This window comes from Musa acuminata, chromosome BXJ1-4 (assembly GCF_036884655.1).
Source record: "Musa acuminata AAA Group cultivar baxijiao chromosome BXJ1-4, Cavendish_Baxijiao_AAA, whole genome shotgun sequence".
In the NCBI taxonomy this organism is placed as follows: domain Eukaryota; kingdom Viridiplantae; phylum Streptophyta; class Magnoliopsida; order Zingiberales; family Musaceae; genus Musa; species Musa acuminata.
The window spans coordinates 6,761,709-6,789,593 of NC_088330.1; the positions used below are offsets into that span (position 1 = coordinate 6,761,709).

Here is a 27,885-nt window from a genome sequence, read left to right on the forward strand (position 1 = left end):
CATATTGATGCATTCATGCACGCAACTGCACTGAGTCACTGGCCAAGCTTGTCGAGGTCACCGCCTCTCTCCATGGGGACAACACCTCGAGACAAAAAGTCAAGACAACGCTGGCCTGCATAAGGATGCTGCGGACATTCCGCTACATGCTTCTCGTTGTCATGGAGGCTTCTTCTTCGACAGGTGAGCTGCTCCATGGCCCCATTTGTATTCGACTTACATATCTATGTAGGACAGGCGTGTGATCACGACGAGGGCCCTGATTTGACAAGAACATTATTCTTCTTCCACCCAATTGACCTGTTTGCTCGATCTGCAGCTTTCAATCGGTTAGCAAAGCTGTTCATGAACATATCTATCAAGGCTGTACCGAATAAGTGACAGGGTGAGGAATTGTGCCCACCAGATTCTTCAGAACGTTTTATTGCCTGAAGACCATGAACCTAACCAGACATCAGTGGCTTAGAATAGTTTGGTTTCCCAACATTAAAGAAACACTGAAAACATGAATGTCATTGAACATTGAAACTACAATCTTTTACTCACGTTTGCTGAATAGGTAAAGGAAATGTATCCTCCCTAAACAAATGAACATCAGAGAGCACCAGTACGAAAGCTCATGCCGTTTGTGATGGTCAGCTCTGCGCAAGGCGATGGCTGAACGTCGAGAGCACCGCCACTCACATCGGCACATGCCCATGCTACTCCCCGTGGCGAAGCCACATCGAGCTTTACATTCGAAAGATGAATTTGAGTGAAGGGAGAGTTCTTGATGCCCTGTATTGAACCAGGTTGCTGGATGCGCACGCCCCACACATTTTTGATTGTCAATCCATCGACAACAGGAAGAGCATTTGGGTCGTATCTGTCATCGGGGTGGTCTCCTACATTCCCCGCGATCCTCAGTCCCTTGCGAACATCGCTCAGATTAACATCTGAGATAGTTATGTTTTTTATGAATCCTCCTCTGCCAGAATTGGTCTTTATGTGGATCCCAACACCGGTCTTGAATATATTTAAGTTCTCAGCCAAGATGTTCTCTATTCCACCGGAAGTTTCACTCCCTACAGCGAAGCCAGCAAAGGGACTGGAACCTGTTAATCGCCGGACGATTATTCCAGAGCTAGGACGAGCATAAGCAATGCCATACTCATCCCAACCACTCTTCACAGCCACCAAATCATCCCCTGTTGAAATGTAACAGTCCTCGATACAAACATTCAAGCTTGAATCTGCAGGATAGAAGAAAATCAATAATATGATGGTTTTAAGGCTTGCACAAGCCAATGAGCCTGATGTTTATGATCACTGATCTTGGCAATGGACATGAAAATAAAGGCACGAGTACTGCAAATAAAAGTAGCTTGATCAATAGTCCTTTTCACTCATGACATTAGTGGAATAAAGGATGAGCCAAGATAACATACCTGGATCCACTCCGTCGGTATTAGGAGAATCATATGGAGCCAGGATAGTCACATTTTTCACCACCACATTGCTGCAATGATAAGAGTTCCAACCTTCTTTCAATTTTAAATAACAATCACAAAAGAAAATATGTTCTGTAGAATAAAAAGGAAGAATGTGTGCAACATCCTAGCTCTATGCCTATTAATCAACCAAAAAAGAATATCCAACAACGTTATCATCCTCAATTGTAACCTCAATTATTACTATTAAGTATATGCTTTCTTGCATCTTGTTGAACCTCAACTTCATGTACTCATGTTCGAACAATTTCAGTGTAACCACATGCAAGGTTGCTTGTGCTAGTCATAGGTGCCCTACAAGACAATCACGTGAGTGATGACACGTGTGACATGATACACACTTTTTTGCTCATTATTTATTTGACATTTTTTTCACTTTATATTACCCGTTACATATATATTGTAATGTCTAGGATCTGAGCAGTGGAAATCAGATCGTGATGAAATCATAAAAATGAGACCGATTCGCCTTTAAACACAGATCCTAAATAATCCCAGTCATGTGTCACTCGAGAGGGACATCGAGATGATCGGATAGATTGATGTGTTGTATACCCGTCCATATGATAGAGGCAGCTGGCCTCATAGTTACTCGTATAGGGATACTAGGGATACCGCACAGGTGCTCATTATAGAATGAGTTCATTGATTGATCCACTCATGGAATGTTGGATGATTGATGATACCTCATTGTTAGACAACGATTCCATTGTCCCAGTGGTGTATCTGGTCCTTAGACTTGAGACACCAAGAATGTCCTGTATGAGTACTCCACTCTTTGATACTGGACTTATAGGTCTGAAAATTTTAGATCTAGCACAACCGGTAATCGAGAGTGGCAGCCAACCTTACGAGAGCAATTGAGTGTCGATAGAGGATCATCCTCTCTTAGTGTCATGAGAGGAATACTCCATGTGTTCTTGCTCAGACAAATCTTTGGCCAGGGTCATTCGGATTGAGAGATAAAGAGTTCTTCGAGAGAATCCGATTAGAGCGAGACTTGAGTAGAAATCGTATAAGCATGACAGCACCATGCTCGGAATACGGTCTCTGAGATATTAGATGGATAAGGGACTATAGATACATGGTAACCGACGATTGACAGGTCCAATGGATTGGATTCCCTTGTATCGTTTGGGAACTGTGGTGTAGTGGCCTAATACGTCCTCAATCGATGAGTCGATATGGAGATAATAATTCACTGAGTCGGAAGGAATTTTGACAGGTATGACTCACGGCCAGTTCGATATTGAGCCTAGAGGGTCACACACATATGGTAGGTGTTGCGATGAGTAGATGTTTATATATGAGATATCCGCCGGAGCCCCTATCTTATTGGATATCCAGTTAGCCCATGAATTATTGGATCCTATGGATGAGATCCAATAAGAGCAAAATAAGAGATTATTGGGTAAAGATCCATTAATCTAAGTGACTTGGGTAGTTGGATGAAGATCCAATACCTAATAGGACAAGATCCATTAAGGTAAGTTTATAGGGACCTTTATAAATAGGAGGGAACCAAAGGGCCATAGACTATACCCCTTTTGACTGCCACTTCCTATTCTCCTCTCCCCCTCTCCTCCTTAGCTAGCAGCCCCTATTAAGGGCGTGTGGACAGTAAAAAGGACCGACCCCTTCTTGATTGTGTGGTGCTCACGATGGGGAGATCTGTGCAACGATTTGAAGAACGTATTTACAACTCATGCTGTGTGGATCACCGATAGAGAGGAGGATAGTTGACCTCCTTTATCCTCTCCCACATATATGTAGGTTTTCAGGGATATACGATCTCTCTATATAACACACATCCCTTAACACACGTGGTTTTTCGGTTTCGTAGGTTTTTTGCGAACTAATCTTCGTACGACGATAAAACCTTCTTTTCTATGAAAAATTCTGTAATTTTTGTTTTTTGTTCTTCCGCTATGTATGTAAAGCTTTGCATAAATTTTCATGAAATTTGCAATCACAAAAAGCATTGATATGATAGTGCCAAGGGGGTTGTGAACCTAACATAGAGGAAGAATGTTCTTCATGTTACAATGTATATATACATTTAGGGTATCTACTTGTGTATAATGATTAAAAATGATAAATGATATTTCAACAAGGATGATACTCAAGGTAACAAAAAATGCTCCATTTTTTGTTACCTTAATTAAGTCACGAGTCATGAGGTCATGCAACATGAATGGAAGATGTGGAAGATGTGGCATGCATCCTTGACCCCACCTCCTCTTTCCCTAGGATGTGTGCCACACCCATATTCTCCACTCACATCTTAAGTCACGACTTAGCAGTGACATGAAGCAGTGCTCAAATACCCCTACAAACTATTGATAGAACTAGAATAATGTACTCTTAAAGAAAGAAAACAACACTACATAAGGTTGTTTTTCTTAACCTGCAATAGACAGGGTGAATGTTCCAGAAAGGTGAGTCCCGGAAGACCACGTTAGAGATGATGATATCTGTAGAGTGCATGAGTTCCAGCAGATTCGGCCTGGTAAAAGGTAGAGTTTTCTGTCTCCACATATTCCACCACACATCACCTTGCCCATCAATTGTTCCATTCTCACCTGTAGCAAAAAAAGCTTGGCTGAGATATCAAACTGTTGTATATAAAATTTCGGTTAATCTACTGAACAAGTGCATTCTGAGAAAAGTAACAAATAAAAGAAGGCAGGAGGCAGATTTCCCTTGTATAATGTTTGCAGCTAAGGGGGCAAAAAAATGAAATAAGAACAATCAGTTCCTGTTAATTCACAGACTAACGAACTTCTCTAACTCGGAACAATTTTGCATCAAACAATTTGCGAACCCTCTTTTTCCTGCATCACTCAGGCATATTGGAGCTTTGAATTTTCTTTGCCGATGGCGAGAGCTATTTCAACCTAAACTTGGTCATTACACCATATTTCAGTAGCTTATTGAGCTATAATCAGAAAAAACTTGTTGTACAATTTCAGTAGTTTGTTCAGCCTAAAGAAGCCATTTTTGCACACAGCAGTTTGTTAGATCTTATGCTGCTGCCTTTGGAATAGTCAAGCTAAGAAAATTGTACTGTTTGACTCCAAAGTTACTTTATTTTCTACATAGTGCAACTACAGATTTAGACCAACATATGGCAGATACATGTTCTTCCGATAGTGACAATTGCAACATACATTAAAAGCATTGAATCCAAAAACACACCTGTTATGGCAACATCCTGAAGTCCATTGCCATGAATCAAACTCATATACCTGCCACCTGGTAACTCTCGTCCTCTTCCATAAGATGGTAAAGGATGAATCAGTGGCCAATTCACTGTGTCCTGCCACAACCAATAACTAAAATGAGAAAAGATGAAGCATCACCAGCCAAGCTCTACGACTAACGTCCAGCAAGCAAGGTTAAACATCTGAGTTCAGCTGAACGATATACAAATTCGATCCAACATATTCATGCAGCAAATTTCACAAATCAAAGGAACATTTTTTATCCTATTATGCTTCAACCAATAACAAATCTATCCGTTTCTGATAAAGAATAGGTAAATAGGCGGTTTTTATTCTTCTCCTCGAAAAAAGGGACATATTCTCGAGGAGGAAATGGGAGTAGAACCTGGGTGGCCTTGATGACGGCGCCCTCAGCGAGGAAGAGCGTCATGTGGCTGGTCAGGTTGAAGGCTTCGGTGAGCCAGACTCCAGCAGGGATGTAGAGAAGGGATCCCTCCGGCACTTTCCGTTGCTCAATGTGGAAGACGGCGCTCTTGAAGGCCGCCGTGTTGAGCGTCTGCCCGTCCCCGACCCCTCCGAAGTCAGTGATCGACACCACCTCCCCCCGTTTCTTCATAGGCACTATCCCGGAGCACGTCTGCTCCTCTTCCGCCACGACAAAGGCGCCGCCTTTCAGCACCGTGAGGAAAATAGCTAACAGTGCCGTCGCCGCCAGCCGCCATCGCACCATTTTCTGTTAGCCACACGAGAAAACAGTAGAGTGAGCGCTCTGTCCAAGATCTTGAAAGGAGGGTTTGATAGAAATCCAACGAGAAAGCTCCAAGGCGAGATTTTTAATGGGAGATTTCTCAAAGGAAGAAAAAAGAGATGGGTTTTATCCGTTTCCTTGTGTTTCATCCGCACCGGAACACTTGAGGCCAAAAGAAGGCTTCCAAGATAGATTCTAAAGAAGTGCAAAAGAAATTACCACAAGAAGAAGAAGCAACTCCCAGGATCCAAGATTGAACGCTGTGCAGAGACGAAGATCTACCGAAACCGTCTAACGGAACGTGCGGATTTCCTCCAAAGAGAGATCTTTCCCTTCTTGTTGTTCTATCTTACACGAGGTAGAAGCGTTTTGGATCCGAGAAGAAAGCTCCAAAGAGGGGGTCTATAAAGAAATGGGAAGCAGAAGGATTACAGATAGGAGAAGACGCCAAAGCACGAGGAGTAGACGACCACGGTCCTCTTGACTCCGGTCACAAATGTCGGAGAGTCCGTGTCGGTGTCGGAGATTCACAGCGCTCTCACAACCCCGCCTCAGCCTCGAAATGACGCAGAGTGCTGTAGGGCCTGCCTCCACTGGCATATTTAATCTTCTGCGCATTAAAATAGTTGGGTCTCAGGAGATGCCTGTTGCCACACGGGACCATCTGCACCGACTGCGGTTTGATTCTTCGAAGCAAGCACGAAAATACGGGATAGATTTCGATCCTAAGAAAGCAAAATTTTAGGAAGATTCATGATTTGAATTCCAGAATTCTTATTGCATAGCGGTAATAATTCCAATCTACAGGAATCTCGAAGAACGATGAGCTGACGGGCGGCGGAAGACAATGCAAAATTCACGGACACGGAATAAAGATCGACGCGGAAATTGACCTACGATTTGACGACCGCACTATCACGGTCCTCCAACGATAAGAACAGGCACCTCATACCATGAACAGTAGTAATAATATCTAAGGCTTTATTATATATTATTTTTTTTATAATTAATTATCTTTTCTTTATATATATTTTTTAAATTATATTAAGATTCGATATTTTCATCAATAAAATCGATAATATAAAAAAATAAGATTAAATATTTTATTTTAATAATTATAGAATTATCAATATAATTTTTAAAAATATAAAAAATATGATACCGAAGATAACTAATTAAAAAAATAATATGTAATTAGTCCTGCTTTCTAATATTTAATATTTAATTGATAAACGATGAAAACAATCGTTCCAAAATAAGTGAATTTTTAATTGATTTGAGAGATTTGGTTCATGAATATAAAAATAATTAGATGTACTTACTTGCGTCTAAAAAGAATTAAGCGAATGCTCAACCAGAATAATTAGATTTTCTTGGTTTTTTTTACTCTGAAAAAAAATGGAAATCTCGCTTAGGTGAACGATCGTTCTTCTAATCGGCCTAATTGTGACTGATAAATACGAGACATAGCGAAATTTCGTGAAACAAATCAAACATGGATAAATATGATGAATTATTTGGGTATAAATCACAAAAAATAATACGCAAGTTTGGAATAAGGGAAAAATTGGTCTCTCATCGATGCTTCATAAGGTTCCGATATTTTAGCATGCGTAGGCACCAATAGAAGCATCGGTTCCACGCTTTGGGTGCATGACTTGCTCCCTAATCTCTGCTCGCGCGATAAGGTTTCGGCTCCTCTCCTTCCCCTTCCCCTCCTTGTCAACCCCAAATCGTGTGGCTCTCGGTGAACTAAAATCCCTAAATTAACCCCTCTTCCCCCACGAGAGAGAGAAGGAGAGAGAGAGAGAGAGAGAGAGAGAGAGAGAGACGCAGTGGCTTCATTCGCCGCTGCAATCGACGCGCAGCGCCGCCATGATGGCCCTCCAAGCCTTTCTCCTCTTCCGGCCGTTGCCTTCGCCTCCCCCCTCGCGCCGCCCTGAGCGCCTCTGCCCTACCGCTCTCCGTCGCCCCGCCGGCTTCTTGATCCCCTCTCACCTCCACAAATCCCGTTCCCACCGCCGTCTCAACCTCGCCCCCGCTCCCCGCGCATTGCCTTCCGAGAACACGGATTCGTTTCTTGAACCCTCATCTCCCGATAAAGATTCCTCCTTGGATGCCCAAGGCCTCCTAAACTCTCAGCTTTCACAAGATTCCGCTGGAGAGAGCTTGAGAGGGGAGCTCGACGCTGCTGCCGTTGTAGGTGATGCCGGAAATGGTGCTGCTTTTGTGGAGGAGTCGGTGGAGAAGACGGGGACAGAGAGCAGGTTGCCTCTCATGTTGTACTTGATGGGAGTCCTGGCTTCGGCTAGGAAGAGTTTGAACGCGTTGTTGATGTCGGAGTGGCTGAGCTGGTGGCCCTTCTGGAGAAAGGAGCAGAGGCTGGAGCGGCTGATTGCCGATGCCGATGCAAACCCCAAGGATGCTGGCAAGGAGAGTGCCCTTCTTGCCGAGCTCAATAAGCACAGGTTCAGCTGCGGCAATTTTCTTCTCTTCTTCGTCTATTTGCCATGTGAATCGTTTTTCTAGTTAACAAGATCATTGGACCTGAATTGATGTTGTCAATGGATCATTGCATAAAGTTGCATTTGTCTACATGTTCTTCTACGTGTAACAGTGAGCATAATTGTATGTTAGATATGTAAGCGTTATCTTATCATCCAGACTTCTTCGAGGGAACAGAATCCACTTAATGTGGGTTTTTGTGCTGTCTTGAAGAAATTTGTCATTGAGGGGATGAATTGGATTAACTATCTCACCCAGCTTCACTTGTTTGCCCCTTTTTGTAGTCACATCCAATCCTACTAGGAAGGGTTATATATAGAAGGGCTTTTTATTATGTCTCGGGGTTCCTTAATGTAGTAGAAATTGAATTAGAGTGGCATGCATAGGTAATCATACTATTCTAGATCATCAGGCAGAATCAGATGCTTATGTGATGTATTAGTGCATAACTGTCTTCTTTGTTGATCTGATCTTATCACATCTGAAATTTTCTGGCAGCCCTGAAGCAGTCATCAGACGGTTTGAACAAAGAAATCATGCAATAGATAGCAGAGGAGTTGCAGAATATCTTCGAGCTCTTGTTGTAACTAATGCTCTTGCAGAATATCTTCCAGATGAGGGTTCAGGAAAACCTTCCAGCCTTCCTACACTGGTATTTTTGACATCATTTTTGTCTATATATTTTTTTGCATCATGTGTATGCATAGTCACTAAGCCAGTGAGAGTATCATGCAGTAATTAATAATGCATTCTTTTGTTTCATCAGTTTTTGTTTTGCTTGTCTTTCCTTTTATTTTCCCTTGCATTTCCCTCTTCCTATAAAATTTTATATGAGCTAATCTTTATCCACTTATATAATTCTATCTACTACTTGTATCATTTTGGTTCATAAGTGACTTACTATTAGTTAATTTAGAAAATTTTCTTGGCTGATATTATATTAAGGTCCATAAGTTCTTTTAGTATCATAACATGTTTAAAAACCAGTTTTAACTCTTTTTTTACAACTTTCATCATCTGTTAATTAGTTTGTTTCTTTACCTCATTGCTTGTTTGTTAGAGCTTTCTAATTTTTAATACAAATATTTTGCCACTTATGTAACATATTCATGATTAACATTCTATAGTGCTGTCTCTCCATTTCATGGTGCCAAATGTTATGTTAATAGGAATTTATCTGTCAATGGTTACTGCTTCAGCACACATGAATTGCAGGGGAACTGTGAACATAGGAAATACAGAAAGAAATGCAGAAAACAGTGTGCATTGATGGGATTTTACCTTTTCTTTTTCATTAGAGTTGTCTTTGTTCTGGTATGCTATATCTGAGACCTCTCTGATCGTAAAATAGTTTTATGTCAGTAGTTGCAAGAGTTAAAGCAACGTGCATCTGGAAATGAGGATGAGCCATTCTTGAATCCTGGAATATCAGAGAAGCAACCACTGCATGTAGTTATGGTAAGATTGTGGCCTTTCAATTTATTCATTTCTATCTTGAAAATGAATTCTACTATTCAAGGATACATTATTTCCCATATCCTGTAGTTTGCTAAATCTTCTCTGCAGTTGATTTAATCTCTAATGTTTTATGTTTTGCTTCACAGGTTGACCCTAAAGCATCAAATAGATCATCACGATTTGCTCAAGAACTCCTCTCAACCATCTTATTTACCATTGCTGTCGGTTTTATGTGGTATGCATTGCATTTATCTTCAAATTTATTTGTTCTTGATGGAAACATACATAGAATCACTATAGCTTGTCATCTATCTAACCAAGTGTTAACTTATACAATCCACCTCCATTATTTACTGTCAGTTGTCCTGGCATTTTTATGTTTGGTGCACTAGAGTTATTCCCATGAGTGATATTAATTACCTAATGTAATGAATATGTTCTTAGAATATGATCCTTTGTTTCAGGATGCTGATTAGAAAATGAAGACAACAAGTATGGTGGAGTCAGTTTTTTTTAATTATTTTATTTTTTTTAAAATTTTTTTTACACAGGAGGAGCAAAATAGGTTTTATAGATACATGGATGGAAATGGAATAAATATCAATGTCCACTGAAGTTCAGTTAAGAAAGTTATCTTGGTGAATGACTAAGTTGCGTATTTATTCAGTATGGGATCTGCCTGGGACTCCAATGTGTTGTCCTTGGTTTTATAGCCTTAGCATAACCCAAATGGCAAGACCAAAATGGTGCTTGTGTCAATAGTCTGATTTTCCTAGTTGGTAACTCCAAAGTGCAGTCCTTGGTGCTAAAACCTTGGCATAATTTAGATAGGAAGATGAAATGGTGCTTGTCATGGTTTGTCATAAAATTCATAAACATGTATATGTCCGTATGTGCACACATACAGATAATAAAGTGGGATGGTGTTACTCGAGTAGCTATTTGTTGAATAGTAGTCTTGTCAAAACTTTTCCATACAAAGTTCATCATAGCTTAACATAGGAGGGATTTTAATTTTAGTTTAGAGACTAGTGATGATATAGAATAGGACAAAGTTATTTGGGTTAATAATATGATATACATTCTAGGGCATGAGAAATTATTGATTATTAATGTCCTTTTCTTTAGAGAAAAAGATTGCCATTTGCTGCGTAGAAACCTAGAATCTCCAATCAGATATTCTTTACACATTATGGTCAGAACATAAGATTTTGGAACTGGGACTGGGAAAATGTATTATAGCTGGCTGTTTATTGCTTTTAAAGTACATCAACTAAATTATAGAAAGGGATTTGGCTCAAGTGCAAAAATTCATTTCCATTCTGTAATACAAATTCTCTGTTGAAACAAGGGGGTCCATGAAAATTGCTGCTATATGGTTGGTTTGAGATAGTTTTCCCAAGGGTCTTATTAATTGATTCCTGTTTTGGACAAAAAGAATGCAAAAAATAAATCTTGTTGTTGAGAAACAAGGTGGTTAAATCCTTTGCATGTCCAATTCTAGCTTGGGAAATAAGGGTTGGCTGAGGTGCTTGACCACCAACATTAACCTTTGTCATACCTATTATAAACATCTCTATGGATTATGCTCTGGAGCTAGGTCAACTCACTTGGAAGCTGAGGCATCTTTACCATCCAGATTCCAGATGCCTTGAAGAGCACAAGATGAGTTAATATCTTAGAAGCAATTTATCTCATTTTCTTAGATTTAGCTTGTTGTTGTTTGATAGAGAGAGAGAGAGAGAGAGAGAGAGAGAGAGAGAGAGAAGCGATTTGGGACTAAGAAGTTTAGCATGCATGAATGAAGATCCTTACTAACAAAGATAATATGGAGAATAGGATAGGATTCTCATGAAAGAAAAAAAAAGGCTCTAGTATCGTAACATGTAACTCTCAACCTTCTATACATCTATGTATGCTGCATGTAGTATTATTTGATAGGACATGAGTTTTCTCATGAGAACTATATTCAATAATAAATTTGAGTATTAGGGTGAGATTTCACTTCAAAAAGGTTCTTTCTCCATCTTATTATCAATTTTCTCTTGTGCAAATTGGGGGAGTAGTGATTCTCCAGTTTGTAGCTGGTGCAAATTTATACACCTGCCACATGAAGAAACTGTAAAGTCCCAACTCTTTGGTGTGGCAACAATTATTTTGCAATTGATCTATGTTGATGGCAAATTTATGTGCTGAAGAAATTGTCATGGCTCATCTGCACACCTGATTGAATTTTCTCCAGAAAGGTCCTGATTCTACATGTTAGTCCATTGAAAATGTCTCTGCTCTTTGCTGTCCTAGTGATCGATTTAAGGCAATCTTTTATTTTCCTTCTGGATTCATGGTTTACTTCTTTTCACTTCATTATTTTGGAGTATTGCTTCTTGATTTCACAATAAGAATAGGAGAACTCCTGAAACAAATGGATGAGAATGTAGAAAAATTATATTCAATTTGTGCAAAGAAATATGGATACTTGTGGTCTATAAGGCACATGACAAAAATTATGGAATACAAATGATAGAATCAACTATAAGCTACTTTGCCAGTTAGGTTCTCCTGTGTCATAACGTTCTTATTTGATTCTTTGTCCCATTGCAAACTTTCTTAATGCTTAAGAGATCATGATTTTTTGCTCTTATTTCTGTAAGTGTTGTCACCAAATTTTGCGGATTCACTTAAAATTGCTGATTTGATTTGCATGTTATTTTGATTGCAAGGGTGTTGGGTGCAGCTGCACTGCAAAAGTATGTTGGCAGCTTAGGTGGTATTGGGACATCTGGTGTTGGTTCAAGTGCCACATATGCCCCAAAAGAGTTGAACAAAGAAATCATGCCAGAGAAGGTAATATGATCCTCTTGTGCTTTTATGTGCTTGCAATGGAGGTGTGACTTGTATTGAAAATTTTCAAATATCTGAAATAATTCATATGCCATGTTGATTTTGGTCCATTATTCTTGAAGAAAACACAAGACAATTTTTTGCAGTTTTTTCTTTTTGATTGATATGTGCACATGGATCCTAATGTATTGTGATGAATTGTTTGACAAGAATATGGCAGTTTACCTATGCTATATAAAATGATTATTGCTATTCTGGAATCTCATTAACAGAGTTAAATGTTTGCAAATAAGTTGCATATCCTTGCTTTGAGTAACATTGACAATTAGCAAAAGGCTACATCAAAAAGATTTTGACTTGTCATAATGGTGATGCAGCCTGACTTTTTGTGCCTTTAGAACTTGTACAGACTACAGAGCAAATCACTTCAATCACTCTACCGGGGTTTAGACTTTTGATTTCCATTTTTGTGTTTTAGAAGACCCTTTATCCTTTAGCGGAGTTTTATTTCACTTATTGTGGTAATAATTTTGAGTTGAAGTGATATATATATATATATATATATATATATATAGATGATAGTGCTCTTGAAGTGTATGTATCTCTCTGTTGATTTTAGATTTGACATGTTTGAGGGAAGTTCAACTTGGAAGAATGTTGTAAAATATATTAATTTATGGTTGAAGATATTTTTGTACAGTGAATATTTTATGCAAACTGGGATTACATTTATTGAATATAGCTTTTCTTTTAGAAGGATATTGTGCTAAGCATGTTTAACTCAGTTCTTGCTGTCCTCATTATTGTGATCAAATTTTGTATTGTAATATTTTCAAATTTTTATTTGTAATTGCTAATCTCTTAATTACTTTATCATGAAACTGATGTTTTTATCAAATCTATCTTGCTTGCTTATATTTCAGTTTCTAACATAAGCATAGAGGGGATCAGAAGGATCTCAGATTGTTCTACAATTCTTGTAATACTTGTGCAGAATGTTAAAACCTTTAAGGATGTAAAAGGTTGTGATGATGCAAAGCAAGAGCTTGAGGAAGTGGTTGAGTATCTTAAGAACCCAGCAAAATTCACTCGGCTTGGTGGGAAATTGCCGAAGGTTCGTGCAAAATTGTTATACTTGCGTAGTTCATCTGCATGTTTTACATATGTTTTCCAACATATATAGGTAGATTTTTATCTTTTGGCATCTTGCCCATGTGCTGCAACTGTTTGTACAGTATCATTGTGTGGCTTAAATCTAAAGACCATTTGAGGGATCTGATAGGTCTAAGATTTGAATCTTGTTTGTAATGTTTAATCTTGTCTTTGGAGTTTTGATCCATGATATGCCTCTGTTATTATGCCAGACTGTGATGATGATGTGCACCTTTTACTTATTTAATTCGGAATCAAGATTTTTAAACACTTCCAATATTTGTTTCTTTTGATATATGAACTTGGAATATGTTCTTTCATAGGGAATTCTTTTGACTGGCGCACCTGGCACTGGAAAGACTTTGCTCGCAAAGGTGAGAATATGCCTTCTCCATATTCAAAAGAAGTTATCTGTGTATCCGTAGATAAACTGTTGTTATGTGTTTGTACATATGAATGCATGGCATTGTGATGTAAATGACTCAGATAGGTTCCATTGGCAGCTTATTTTAGTGTAGGTTGACAATAATACTCTAGCCAGAGATATATTAAGTGACTGACTTTTAGCTCAATAGTTCCACTTATTTACAGATATTTATGCTGTAGATTAACTTGGTTGACTGGTGGTGCAACCAACTTGGCCTAGGTAGCTTGTTGTATTGGTGAGTGTGTTTGCTGATGATCTGTAATTTGGAGTAAGTTAACTCAGGTGACAAATCCCTTCTTCAACATAGAAGAGAATTTGCATATGACAAAATTAAATGATCAAGGAAATTGAAGTGTCATTTTCCTTTGTATTCTCTGCATATGCAGAGAAGAAAGGTTGAAAATTGCTGTTTCTTTTTTTAAGTGTAATAAAGGATTATCATGTCATATCCCGTGGGTGCATGATGACTTAGTGGGCAAGGTCAGAATTACATTGTTCATAACTGAGCACCTGCTGAGACACACCAGCCACAAACATTACAGTGCCAAGTTTATCAGTGTGTGGTCAGCTGCTCCGCCAATATTATTATGAATGGCACGGCTTGATATGCATATCTGACATTCAAAACTTGCTGGCATTGCCATATTGGTGAATTCTAACATCCGGTTACCCTCTGGTATGCATTATAAGTTGTCATTCTTGGTAGTCAGTTCATAATTTGATATACAGACCTTATAGGTGCAAGTTCCCTTTATAAATCAAATAAAATTTACTGTTTGTTATGCGCTGTATTATTCTATCACAATGACCAAATCTTGTTCGCCACAGGCTATTGCAGGTGAAGCTGGTGTGCCTTTCTTCTACAAAGCAGGTTCAGAATTTGAGGAAATGTAAGAGAACCTACATGCATCAATGATCTCCAATTACATGCTATACTTTTGGTTTAACTAAATGTAATTTTGTTTTCCTGAGCAAATTAAACATGTTGGAAAAGATGGATTTCATTCATATAACTTCCTTGCCAAGGGTCTGGTTTATCTCGATAATTTCCATTCCCAATTGTTATCGTGGGTAATCTATTTTGATGCCATTTTGAACCTTGTCTGCTTTTTCCTGAAGTCTAATATTATCACAAAATGGTCCTCGCTTTAGTATACATGCACTATCTGACTTTGTCCAGTGGGACAAGGCAAAAGTTGTCACTAACTTGTATATTGCTTTCATCTTTTTAGTGGTAGAAATAAATTGTTGTTATTGGTACAACATTACCTGTTTTAGATAGCTTTCAGGTACAACTTAAAACCAGCATTCCATGTCCTTTGAAGTAATTGAGAATTTCATTATTCCCATTGATTACCTTTCAACAGGGTTTACAAGATGTCTTTATTCTAGAATATCAAATTAAGGAACTTCTTGTGACTTACCTTTCATGCCAGGTTTGTAGGAGTTGGAGCTCGTCGTGTGCGGTCATTATTTCAGGCAGCTAAAAAGAAGGTAGACTTCGGATTACTTCTAGATTTTAATTGATTTATCTACTTATTAGTTATGATTTTGTTATTTCAAACATGATAACATCTTACCTTTGGTGTTTGATTGTCATAATAAGGTTATCTCTTATGTTTATTAGTTCTTTCTTTTCTACTTAAAAGAAGTTAATGTGACAATTAACTTCTAGATGCTAACACTTATATCGGTTATTTTTATTATCTGAAACCATCACTTATTAATTACCAAAAGCTATTATTTTGAAAAGTGGTGTATGTGGCATCTCATATGCAATTGCATATGCAGTGTGTACAGCTTCATGGGGTGCTTATGCATTACACATAGGTACGAATATGTGATTGCGTGCTGGTCTATATTTTTTCCTTATTTCTACTAGTTAACAAGGTTGATACAAGTATGCATTTGGTTTATGCATCTTTCTTTACATGTTTCTTTTAACTTATCACTTTCATGTTTTCATATGAATGTCATTGCATAGCTTTTTTATTTGTCCATGGCATATGTTTGTTATTTATCTTTTGTCCATAGAACGTGCTGGTCTATATTTTCTCCTCTGTTTGTCTATACATTCTATCTATTTTAATATGAATGTGCACCCATATAACTTGTGCTATGCAGTATCTTGACCACTTGCATTAGGCATAGAGTGGCCACTTCAGAAAAAGAAGTTTATAAAAGCTGTATTGGAAATTATGTGATTCAACATTCCTGTTACCATTTCTGTTCAAATAAAAAAAAATGAAAATTGTAAACATAAAAATCATATAAAATTTCCAAGGGTAATTGATCCAAACAATTTGCCAATGACATATGGGATGTTTAAATTAAATCTTTTCATGGAATGGTAAGGTGTAGCATGAAAAGTATGGTATTAATTTTTTATGACATTGATTATTTGAATTAGTTTTGGCCAGATGTAGGCTGAAATAAAGTTTGATAAACACCATTGACTTGATTTCAAATAATCCTTGGTTAATATGTTTTTCTAAGCAAGATTTTAAAAACTGATCATACCAGTTGGTACAGTCTGGTTTTTATAAGTCCAATGGCTAGCCAGTAACAACCAAATAATTTCATAGGGTTTGGTTGAGAGACGAGATTAGCACCCGGTAAGCTTATTGCATTGGGCTTAGCAAGCGGTAAGCTAGCCATCACCCAAATGTATCAAATTGCTGAATTGTCATCTTTTTCCCACTGACACAATTGCTCCTCGTCTACCTTCTTATTGTCTGATGACCAGTGATTTAAAAAGCCCTAGGCGCCAAAAGGCGTCAAGGTCCAAAAACGTCCGAGGCGCTCGCCCGAGCGAAACGAGACGCTAAAATATAAAAATATATAATATAATTAATAAATATAATTATTTAAATAAAAATATGATATTAAATTAAAAAATCTTACAAAATCATAATATCACATTAACAAAAAAATCTCAAAATTCAAAACAATGACAATAATTTTAAATAAATAAAAATTAGCATTATTAAAATCAAAATAATATATTATTAATCTAATAAATAAAAAAAATATTGTTACTAGTATACAGTTAACAGTATATTGTTAATATACTACTAACAGTATACTATCGAGTCGATATGAGAAGAGGTAGCAGCGAGCAACGGGAGCAGGAGAGGCGAGCGGCGACAGTGGCAGCTGATGCGGGGGGCATCTGTTTAAGCCGTGGCCTCGGGGCCGTCGCGGCTCGGTTCGGTGGTCCGGATGTCGGGGATCTCGGGCTCCGTCCCTCGGGGTCTCCTGAAGGCCGAGCACGGTGGTTCGGGTTGGGAGGTCGGGTCAGCAGGTCGGGTCGGTGGCTCGGGTCGGCAGGTCGGGTCGGGAGAAAGCTCCGCCGCAGCGCCGGGAAGAGTGGTTCGGGTCGGGAGGTCGGGTCGGCGGTTCGGGTCGGCAGGTCGGGTCGGCGGGTCGGGTCGGGTGGCAGCTCCGCCGTAGCGTCGGGAAGAGGCGACACCGTCTCGCACCTGCACACAGGTCGGGCCGGGAGCTCGGCCCGACCCCTCCGACGATCAAGTTAGCGATGTGGAGGGGATTGTGGATGAGGCAGAAGAAGAGCCTCTGAGTGTTTTGTGTCTGAGTGAGTTCCTCTCCTCTCCCCCGTTCGCTTAGAACCCTAGGGTATTTATAGATGAGTTTGATGTTACCTGATGTGGCTGCCTGCAGGAGGTAGGCTGATAGTGTCTGACATGGGGTTGGCGTGGCATGAAGAACCAAGCCTGAGTTAGGTGTTAATGCGCCTCGACCAGTGTTCCGGCTCGGTTAACCGAGTGCAGTTGCGTCGATCGAGGCATGAGGCGTCGGCTGACGTCATGGTGTGTCACATCGCCATTTTTTACCCTTATCATATTCCCCCCCCCCCCCGAAAGGAGCTATGCGTCGGCTGTTGTATGAGAGGAGTCCGATGCATGGCTTCTGTCTTCAGACGGGCTGGCCGCGCGGACGCGGTCTCGTGGAACATGGAGCCGAGGAGCACGACGCGGGCGGGCTGGCCACGCAGGTGTGTCTCGGGAGGGCGCAGGGCTGAAGGTCCGAGGAGCACGACGCAGGCGGGCAGGCCGCGCAGGTGTGTCTCGGGGGCATGGGGCCAAGGAACACGACGCAGGCGGGCAGGCCGCATAGGTGTGGTCTCGGGCATTACGCGGCTGAGGATCATGATGCAGGCGGACAGACTGCGCAGGCGTGGTCGCGTTGGTCATGCGGCCGAGTAGCACGACGTAGGCGCACAGACCGCGCAGGCGTGGTCGCGATGGTCATGCGACCAAGTAGCACGACGCAGGCGGATAGACCGCGCAGGTGTGGGCTCGGGCATCATGTGGCCGAGGAGGTGGCCTCGGGCATTATGCGGCCGAGGAGGTGTCATCGGGCATTACGCGGCCGAGGAGGTGGCCTCGGGAATTATGCGGCCGAGGAGCGCGATGCAGGCGAGCTGGCCGCGCGGGCGTGTCTCGGGAGCATTGGGGCCAAGGAGCACGACGCAGGCGGCTGGCCACGCAGGTGTGTCTCGGGAACATGGGGCCAAGGAGCACGACGCAGGCGGGCTGGCCGCGCAGGTGTGGTCTCGGGCATTATGTAGCCGAGGATCACGACGCAGGCGGGCAGACCGCGCAGGCGTGGTCGCGTTGGACATGCGGCCGAGTAGCACGACGCAGGCGGACAGACCGCGCAGGCGTGGGCTCGGGCATCATGCGGCCGAGGAGGTGGCCTCGGGCATTACGTGGCCGAGGGGGTGGCCTCGGGCATTATGCGGTCGAGGAGCGCGATGCATGCGAGCTGGCCGCGCGGGCGTGTCTCGGGAGCATGGGGCCAAGGAGCACGACGCAGGCGGCTGGCCGCGCAGGTGTGTCTCGGGAACATGGGGCCAAGGAGCACGACGCAGGCGGGCTGGCCACGCAGGTGTGGTCTCGGGCATTATGCGACCGAGGATCACGACGCAGGCGGGCAGACCGTGCAGGCGTGGTCGCGTTGGACATGCGGCCGAGTAGCACGACGCAGGCGGACATACCGTGCAGGCGTGGTCGCGATGGTCATGCGACCGAGTAGCACGACATAGGCGGGCAGGCCACGTGAGGTGGACTCGAGTAGTGCATGGCCGAGGGAAGTGGCTCGGGCCGAGAGACAACTCAGACGGGCAGGCCGCGCTGAGGTGAACTCGATAGTGTATGGCCGAGAAGCTCGGCGCAGGCAGGCTGCGGCCGAGGGACATGGCTCAGGCGGGTAGGTCGCTCTGAGGTGGACTCGGGCGTCTCCGACCGAGCCGTGCGAATGCAAAAAAGAGGGGGGGTTAGATCGAAGCTAACCGTGAGCCAAGAGGCGGTCAGGTAAACATGGAGCCTTCGCTTGGAAGAGACTGAGGAAGGGGCTAGATTCCTTGCACGGGGATTACACCGGATAGCAACTGCGGGTGCTTGACCGCTGCTACGGGTCCTGTCGCCCAGAGTCACTCCTCTTCCTTGTGGTTACCCAAGCTTCCGCCGCGATGTACCGGTTGGCTCGCTGGAGCATATCTGGTACCGTGGTGGGGGGTCGCTCTACGAGGGACCAGCAGAATCTGGAAGGTCGCAAGCCTACCATGAACGCCTGCACTAACAGAGAGGGGTGAGTGTCCGGTGAGCTCCGGATTTGCGTGGCAAAGCGATCCACGAAATGTGAGAGGGGCTCGTCCTCTCTTTGTTTGAGTCCGAGGAGCTGTGCCGCGGAGGGCTTTGGCCGGGCATGGGCTACGAAGTGGAGCTCGAAGTCCTTGGCGAGCTGGTCGAAGGAACTAATCGTTCCGGTCTTCAGGCCGTCGTACCATGTGCAGGCTGGACCCCTCAGGGTCGTGGGAAACGCCCTGCACATTAAAGCGTCAGACGTTCCATACAGCGCCAGTTGGGCACGGAAAGCGGCGACATGGTCCGCTGGGTCAGTGGCGCCGTCGTATGCGTCCAGAGAAGGGAGCTGGAAGTTCGGGGGAACCGCGTGATCTCGTATCTCTGGTGCGAACGGAGATCCTCGGTATGTGTCCACCCCGAGCTCTCCCTTCGAGTTGCGAAACTCCTTCTCTAGTTCGTCGAGCCGCTGCCAAAGAAAGCGTAGCTGGGCTCGCAGGGAGTCCGTTGAATCCGGGGATAGTACCTCGGGCTCCGGGCGGCCGCTCGGGTTTGTCCTTACTGGGTCCCCGAGTGGGGTTGGTCTGACCCGAGGAGAAGTGGAAGGCTCCAGAAGCGTCATGTGGGCCCGAGCGGGCGGCTCTTGTTGCCGTAGCGGCTGAGTCATAAGTGGGGGTGTCGGTTGGGAGACGAGCGGGATGATAGTTTGCACCATATCCGTCAGAGCTCGAACTTGACGAGCGAGGTCGTGAAAGGCCTCGGATGACACCGGCGAGGGGACGCTCGGAGCGCCCTCGGGCGGAAGCAGATCCGGGTTGTCGAATGAACGCCAGTAGCGTTCAGAGGTCGCGGGGAGGTCGTCAGCCCACGGCCCGTCACGTAAGGGACGCACGGCCTGCGCCCCTGCTAAGAACGATCCCTCGGCAGGGAGTTCGTCGGGATCAGTCTGAGGATCCCTCGACATTCGGGCCCGCCTTCTAGCGCCAAAATGATGCGGGGGGCATCTGTTTAAGCCGTGGCCTCGGGGCCGTCGCGGCTCGGTTCGGTGGTCCGGATGTCGGGGATCTCGGGCTCCGTCCCTCGGGGTCTCTCGAAGGCCGAGCACGGTGGTTCGGGTCGGGAGGTCGGGTCGGTGGCTCGGGTCGGCAGGTCGGGTCGGGAGAAAGCTCCGCCGCGGCGCCGGGAAGAGTGGTTCGGGTCGGGAGGTCGGGTCGGGAGGTCGGGTCGGCGGTTCGGGTCGGCGGGTCGGGTCGGGTGGCAGCTCCGCCGCAGCGTCGGGAAGAGGCGACACCGTCTCGCACCTGCACACAGGTCGGGCCGGGAGCTCGGCCCGACCCCTCCGACGATCAAGTTAGCGATGTGGAGGGGATTGTGGATGAGGCTGAAGAAGAGCCTCTGAGTGTTTTGTGTCTGAGTGAGTTCCTCTCCTCTCCCCCGTTCGCTTAGAACTCTGGGGTATTTATAGATGAGTTTAATGTTACCTGATGTGGCTGCCTGCAGGAGGCAAGCTGATAGCGTCTGACATGGGGTTGGCGTGGCGTGAAGAACCAAGCCTGAGTTAGGTGTTAATGCGTCTCGACTAGTGTTCCGGCTCGGTTAACCGAGTGCAGTTGCGCCGATCGAGGCATGAGGCGTCGGCTGACGTCATGGTGTGTCACATCGCCATTTTTTACCCTTATCAGCAGCGACAGCGGTAGCAGCAAGCAGCGGGAGCGATGAGTGGTGACAGTGGCAGCGATAGCGGTGAGCAGCGGGAGCGGTGAGCAACGATAGTGGCAGAGGTAGCGGCGAGCAGCTGCAGCAGTAGTAGTAGCAGCGAGCAATGGGAGCTGCAGCGGGAGCGGCAAGCGACGCCAGCAGGAGCGGCGATAGTGGCAGCGGTAGCGACGAGTTAAGGTTGGGGAAGTCGCGAGTGGGATGCTGGGAGGCTGATGTCGGTGCTTTAGTTGGTTCAATCGAACCAACTGAAGCACCGGAGACCGAACCAAACATAAAACACTGGTTCGGTCGCCTGGTTTAACCCGGGCGCTTGCCCAAAGCGCCCAGCGCCTGGGCTCGGGCGAGCACCTAGATATGAAGCAAGGCGCTCGGGCCTCGCCTCGCCTCGCCCTAGCGCCTATTGAAATCGCTGCTGATGACAGTTGCTGTTGTGCCCCTTCTTTTTTTTTCTCTTCCTTTTCTTTCACTTCTCCACTTCTCCTCCCCATTAAAATTGATGAATCACCATCTCCTCCCTACTACCATAAGTGCTTCTCTACTTGCTATTAGTTTTTACTAGGTTTGACAGTTGACCAGTATATGGATTGTCTATTATCCAATTCGGTCTGGAACCATGCTTACCACCCTATAAGCTTGTTACACTAAGCTTATCAAGTAGTAAGTTGATTGATGTCGGGCTAAACTAGATCATTTACAACTCGGTACTGTCACAGATTTATCTGGTTTTGCCTAGGTTGTGCATCTCCCTTGCATGTTCGTCCACAAAGGATCAGTCTCTCCGAAACCTCTTATGGTCCCATAAGGATCTACAAAACAGAAGATGGATCAGAGAAAGCGGTTAACTCGGGATCCCATAAGCAGACATTTTAGCAGACACTTGATAGTCAATACAAATTACAAAGATAGACTTTTTAAGCTCTGAATAATCACATGAGAAAGGGTCCAAGGTAGTCCATCACAGCCAAAAATCCTCACAAGTGCTCACATGACACTTTTGTGGAACAAGACAGCAAAGCGGTCCTAGACAATACTCCAAAGGCTCATTCAACCATGTGCTACTTGGTTAGCTCTAGGATGCTATACTAGCCGACACTCTGCACCACTTTGCTGAACTAGAAAACTCCTAAAATGACTGCTTGGATATCTTGTTCTTAGCCAGTTTTGCCTCTACGCGACTACTTCACACAACCTACACTTGCAAGACTAAAACGGTCACAAAAGTTAACCAAAATGGGGCATCAAGCCTATTGTTAGTCCTCTACATGTTGTACCAAGCATAAACAAAATCGAAGGATACAAACATATACAAATATTACATCGAACACTCTGTGTACAGATTTGTCCGTGACAGTATGGCTAATTGTACTTCTCATTCTTCTATTTTTTTTCTTTCTCTTCTCTTCTTCTTCGTCTTCTTTAGCTGCCCTGCATCTCTTCTGCCTCCTCATACTTACCTTCTCCACTTCACCTCCTCCTTTTGTTGTCATGACTATGCTTCTCCTTTGCCTCATACTTAACTCCTTCACTTTCACATCTATTTGTAGCTGTGTGACTACTATTGATTGGTACAGACCAGTATTGACACTTCATATGATATCAGTACCAGTCCAGCCACCAACCAGAATTGATAACAGACCAAGTTTTTAATCCTTGCTTCTTAAGTTCATATTACAACTGGTTGAATGTACAAAAAATGTAAATTGATATAGAACTGTCTAAACAGCTCCCTTCATGTGGTTCCTTCAAAACTTGATGCTACTCACTGCTGCTTAAAAAAAAAAATCATTTTGTCCTCCAATCTGTTTTATTTTAAAAAATTACAAAAATCCTTTGCTTTTGCCTCTTGTTCTTGTTATTTGAAAATTCCAGAAGATACTTGAAATGCACACAATTTTTTTCCTTCCGAATGCAATTTCAGTTTTTTCCTTCAGGCTTGTGCTATGATACAAGTGCACAATTGAAGTCCAAAAAACTTTGATTGTAAAGAACTTCGACATTTTTTCAATTGTAAACAATGTCAATATATTTAAAATTCAAAAAATTGGTTGAGGTCAATATAAATTTTATCTACACTGCAGTGTGTAGATGGTCAATCTCCATTTTTAATTGAAAATTTCAATAAATTGGTCGAGGACAATATATTTATCTACACTGCAGTGTGTAGATGGCTGATCCTCATTTTTCTCTGCGTTTTCTCTGACTTTTAAGTTCTGAGATTTTTTTCTTGATAGCCATTTTCTACATTTCCACTTAATTGTTTAAAATTTTATGATCTCTTTTATATTTTTTATGCAAGAAGAACAAAAATGAGCCTAATTCAGAACTTTAAAATCACCGCATTGTCTTTAGTTCAGCCATTAGTTAACTAAAACTAAAACTGAGACTTAGGACCATTATTGGGAACTTCCATACATGTAGATGCATGCATGTGCACATAAGAAGGGGTAAAAAAAAAGAGATGATTACCAATCTTCCGCATTGTCATTCTTTACTAGCAACTCAATTCTTTTCATAATTCAATTCTCTGCCTTTTGTCAGTCTGAAATTCTTGGCTACCCTCAAGCTAATAGGACTAAAGCTTGTCAATTTTCATTGTCATAGGCACCTTGCATCATTTTCATTGATGAAATAGATGCTGTGGGTTCCACTAGAAAGCAGTGGGAGGGACACACTAAGAAAACGTTGCATCAACTGCTTGTGGAAATGGATGGCTTTGAGCAAAATGAGGTACATCATAATGCGAAATGGTATTGTGTTTTCAAGTGCCAAAACTATGCTTCTCAATCTCTGCTACATTCCTTTTCAGGGAATAATATTGATGGCTGCTACAAACTTGCCAGATATACTGGATCCAGCATTGACAAGACCTGGCAGATTCGATAGGCATGTAAGTTCTATCAGTTTTCTGTACATGGTATACTCGTGGTGCTATAGTCCCATTTGTTTCTACAAAAAAAGCGAATAATAATAAAATAAAAATGGTTCAATTCAAGTACTTAACTTTTAGATTCTTCCCTTTCTGGCTTGTTACCTTATGCTAGTTGTGACTGAAAGTATAGGAAATATTGAGTGAACATTAGATGTGCAACACGAATACCAACTTTTCAAATTGAGTGAACATTAGATTTGCAACTCGAATACCAAGTTTTCAAATTGATTTTTCTGCTTGTCATTGTAATATATTCTGAGTGTTGGCTATGTTGTCATGCAAATTAGCTTAAACAATCAAGAAGGTTAGCCTGTTGCTTCAAGATCATGCTACTGAAAAGCCTACAAGTCATTATGGTTGTATCAGATCATGATTATGACTTTTTCTTGTGGTGTTTCAATTGAAGGGCATTTGCACTACAGCCTGGGTCTCTCTTTTTCCTTTTTTTGGTGATAAATCTTGAATGTTATGTCTTTTGACTTTGTTAGCGTAATTATGTTACAAAAGATTAACTATTTATTGTTTCATCTTTAGTAACATAAATAATGCTTCTAGGAGAAGAAAAAGCTACTGGATGGAGCCAGCTTTTGTACAAGAGAATCATATATGTTTTGTTTCTTTCATGAAACTGAAAAAATGCAACTTGCATCAGAGCATGTCTTTGGGTCATGCCCCAAAGGACATAAGCCATTTTCGTTTTTTTTTTCTTTTTGGGTGTGATCAAGCTGAAAGCTAGTAGTGAAATATCGTGTAGGTTTTTTGGATAAGTTCATAAGATATGAAGGAAGTTCAGTAGCTATGGATCTCATATTACGAAGTTTAGCAAGGTTTTGGATGTGAAAATCATATTGGAATATTTGACACGCTAACCTAGCTATGACCCTGCATGGGTCTAAACTGATCATGGGGTGATAGAATTGTGTTCGGCTAATAATCAGATGGTTATGTATCCCAAATACTCTATATTTATTTTTGAAAATTATGGATCATATTGTGTATCTTGTTGAAGTTATCCTGACAGATATAGAAAGCAGTACCTTTGAAATTCCCTAGCATAGAATTTTTTTTCTAATATTAGCTGAGAATCATAATGCTCGCTGCTCATGTTGTTACTTCTAGAGCAATATATGTTCAGGAATTGTGTTTATTTATCATTAAAGGTGGAAAGGAACTATACTGTCTATGCACTAAGATCTTTTTATGCTTGCATAATCTTATTTATGATACAATGTTGCTGGATTGATTTCTAGGCTTGGTGCTCAAAAGATTCTAACAAAATCCACTTTCTAGATTGTTGTTCCGAGTCCCGATGTGCGGGGTCGGCAGGAGATTCTGGAGCTTTACTTGCAGGACAAGCCATTAGCTGATGATGTAGACATAAAAGCAATTGCTCGTGGTACTCCTGGCTTCAATGGTGCAGGTTGGTTGTTTTAGTTTCTTACTATCTCGAATCCAACCTCTAATGCAAATAATTATCAAAAACTCGAATGATAAGGTACTTCATTTCCAGTTGTTCAACATCAGGGAAATTATTATTTCTTAGTAATCGAATCAACTAAATTTATTCTGCATTACTTGTAGATCTTGCAAACTTGGTAAATATTGCTGCCATTAAGGCTGCAGTAGAAGGCATCGAGAACATAGCTGCTGCACAATTGGAATTTGCAAAGGATAGGATAATTATGGGTACAGAAAGGAAAACTATGTATATATCTGAAGATTCAAAGAAGGTTTCCATGTCATTAATATTACTGTTACTATTATTTTGAATTAACCCTTTGTCATTCTAGATAAAATCTTTCTTCTGATTCTTTTTGTCAATGCAAAAGGTACTGACAGCATACTTTCTTCTTTCAGCTCACTGCTTACCATGAGAGCGGTCACGCCATTGTTGCACTCAACACTGATGGTGCTCATCCTATACATAAAGCGACCATTATGCCCCGAGGTTCTGCACTAGGGATGGTAACTCAACTTCCTTCTCAAGATGAAACATCTGTTAGCAAGAAGCAGCTATTAGCTCGCCTTGATGTCTGCATGGGAGGGAGGGTAGCTGAAGAGCTCATCTTTGGTGAAGACAGTGTCACAACTGGTGCTAGTAATGATCTACACACTGCCACAGAGCTCGCTCACTATATGGTACCGTGTCTCTATCTTTTAACACACCAGTACTAAATTTTTGGATATCATTTTCTTACTATCTGCTACCGAGCAGGTCTCAACCTGTGGAATGAGTGATGCAATTGGCCCAGTTTATGTTAAAGAACGGCCAGGTTCTGAGATGCAGTCGCGGATAGATGCAGAAGTATGTTTTCTATAATGAAGTTATTTCACATTTCTTGTGGTTGAACACTTTAATGTTTCTCATGATTTTTTCTTGAAAATTCAGGTGGTCAAACTCTTGCGAGAAGCTTATGATCGAGTTAAACAGTTACTAAAGAAGGTTTGCCTCTTGATCTATAATTTGCATCGAATGCCTTTTAACATGGTGCTTAATATTAATCTTCATGGTCCATGCAAACCAACTGGACAGAAAATTAGTTTGTAGCTCATGTTGATCAATTCCTGTTAAAGAAGTCTCTTTGACAAACCAATGGTTACACGTGTGGTTGATTATCTTCATTGCATGCCTTGAAGCTGAATTTTCAGATAGGTATTTATAGCATCTCATAAATTTACTCCGAAAGTAAAGTCAAACAGGGAAAATTTATCACAGCTAGTTAGTATGCACTGTCAAAATTGCTCCACTTTCTTCAATACTCAGGTGAAGATCTCTGACATTTTAAGAATTATGATTTTCTACAAGCAAATCTAAGAAATCTAAATGTTTGAACAGCAAAGAAAGAAACACAAATTTATAGTAAATAGTCTGGGAGTAACATGCCTCGAGTGTCTTTGTTCCTTTTTTGTTTTATTTGTGATCTCCTGACAACATTAGACTCTCTCTCTCTCTCTCACCTAAATTTAACTCTTTCTTTGCAGCATGAAAATGCGCTACATGCACTGGCTAATGCACTTCTCGAGTATGAGACTCTCAGTGCGGACGACATCAAACGAATCCTCAATCCTTATCAAGAAGTCCAACTCCCTGAACAGCAAGAGGAGCTTGCTTTGACCTGAACGGCGTTGTCTTGACATATTTTTTCGGTCTTTCTTCCTTGTAAACTAATGTACAGTAATGCAAACGTAGGCCAATTTTTAGACTAGTTATGATAATTCTTGGCATATATATTGAGCGATCAAGGAAGATGTGAAGTTATTCTTTTCAATTTCGCATCAAAATTTGCAGGGAAACCGAAGGAACCAAAATCCTTGTTGGTGGGGTGTGATTTGTCAAACGTCGGTCGATCAGAGAGTCCACATTGACATGAAAAAGGAAGAAAGCAGATGTGTTTTTTGAGTACGGATGGGATCTGCAGAAGACTTTTTTTTTCATTTTAATATTATTATTATGAAAAACCTGTACAAAACATGGGAGCTTTTCGAGAAATAAGAACTCGTATTTATTCTTGATGATCATTGGATTTGAAATCACGGTTGGAGATTCCACTCTTTCTGCAATTATTCCTAGTTTTTTTTTTTCTCGTTTTTTTAGTATTGTGTAAATCCCCCACTTTGCTTTTCGTTTTTTATTACTGTGTAAACCACAGATTACATGGATCAAAGATAATTATCCCAAGGCATTAGTTAGGTTCACTCCACCAAAACAGGCAGATGTTTCACGACTCCAACTAATCTACAATGGCAGGAGAGAGCCTCGGTAGAGAAAAACCGGCTATGTTCATT

General features: G+C 42.0%; 2 protein-coding genes across 3 annotated transcripts; one reads left to right on the forward strand and one right to left on the reverse strand.

Annotated features, from left to right (window-relative positions):
• Positions 1–458: 458 nt before the first annotated feature.
• Positions 459–6,385, reverse strand: LOC135644287 (probable polygalacturonase). Of its 2 annotated transcripts, none has more exons than XM_065161756.1 (7): positions 6,268–6,385; positions 5,682–6,187; positions 5,100–5,447; positions 4,689–4,809; positions 3,898–4,072; positions 1,428–1,498; positions 459–1,232 (listed from the first exon to the last, which is right to left on the reverse strand). In XM_065161756.1, the coding sequence occupies exons 3-7, from the start codon at positions 5,442–5,444 to the stop codon at positions 595–597; spliced, it is 1,350 nt and encodes a 449-aa protein (XP_065017828.1). In that variant the 5' UTR covers positions 5,445–5,447; positions 5,682–6,187; positions 6,268–6,385; the 3' UTR covers positions 459–594. The 2 variants fall into 2 exon arrangements, with proteins under 2 accessions (XP_065017828.1, XP_065017834.1); XM_065161762.1 differs by having other exon boundaries at positions 5,682–5,806; positions 5,895–6,372.
• A 705-nt stretch (positions 6,386–7,090) lies between these two features.
• Positions 7,091–27,618, forward strand: LOC103980946 (ATP-dependent zinc metalloprotease FTSH 9, chloroplastic/mitochondrial). The gene is made up of 17 exons (XM_009397487.3): positions 7,091–7,930; positions 8,466–8,619; positions 9,333–9,425; positions 9,572–9,660; positions 12,146–12,269; positions 13,261–13,380; positions 13,742–13,792; positions 14,674–14,735; positions 15,282–15,339; positions 23,772–23,897; positions 23,977–24,057; positions 25,390–25,519; positions 25,681–25,829; positions 25,957–26,238; positions 26,315–26,404; positions 26,489–26,542; positions 27,082–27,618. Exons 1-17 carry the CDS (start codon positions 7,338–7,340, stop codon positions 27,217–27,219), a joined length of 2,394 nt encoding a protein of 797 aa, XP_009395762.1. The 5' UTR covers positions 7,091–7,337; the 3' UTR covers positions 27,220–27,618.
• The last annotated feature ends 267 nt before the right edge of the window (positions 27,619–27,885 follow it).

Coding starts and splice junctions, on each gene's coding strand:
- LOC135644287 (XM_065161756.1), bottom strand. CDS start 5,444: ATGGTGCGATGGCGGCTGGCGGCGACGGCACTGTTAGCTATTTTCCTC. Junction 4,073..4,688: donor TCAGGATGTTGCCATAACAG/GTGTGTTTTTGG, acceptor TTTTTGCTACAG/GTGAGAATGGAACAATTGAT. Junction 1,233..1,427: donor TACCGACGGAGTGGATCCAG/GTATGTTATCTT, acceptor TCTATCCTGCAG/ATTCAAGCTTGAATGTTTGT.
- LOC103980946 (XM_009397487.3), top strand. CDS start 7,338: ATGATGGCCCTCCAAGCCTTTCTCCTCTTCCGGCCGTTGCCTTCGCCT. Junction 13,793..14,673: donor GAAAGACTTTGCTCGCAAAG/GTGAGAATATGC, acceptor TGTTCGCCACAG/GCTATTGCAGGTGAAGCTGG. Junction 26,239..26,314: donor CAGAGCTCGCTCACTATATG/GTACCGTGTCTC, acceptor GCTACCGAGCAG/GTCTCAACCTGTGGAATGAG.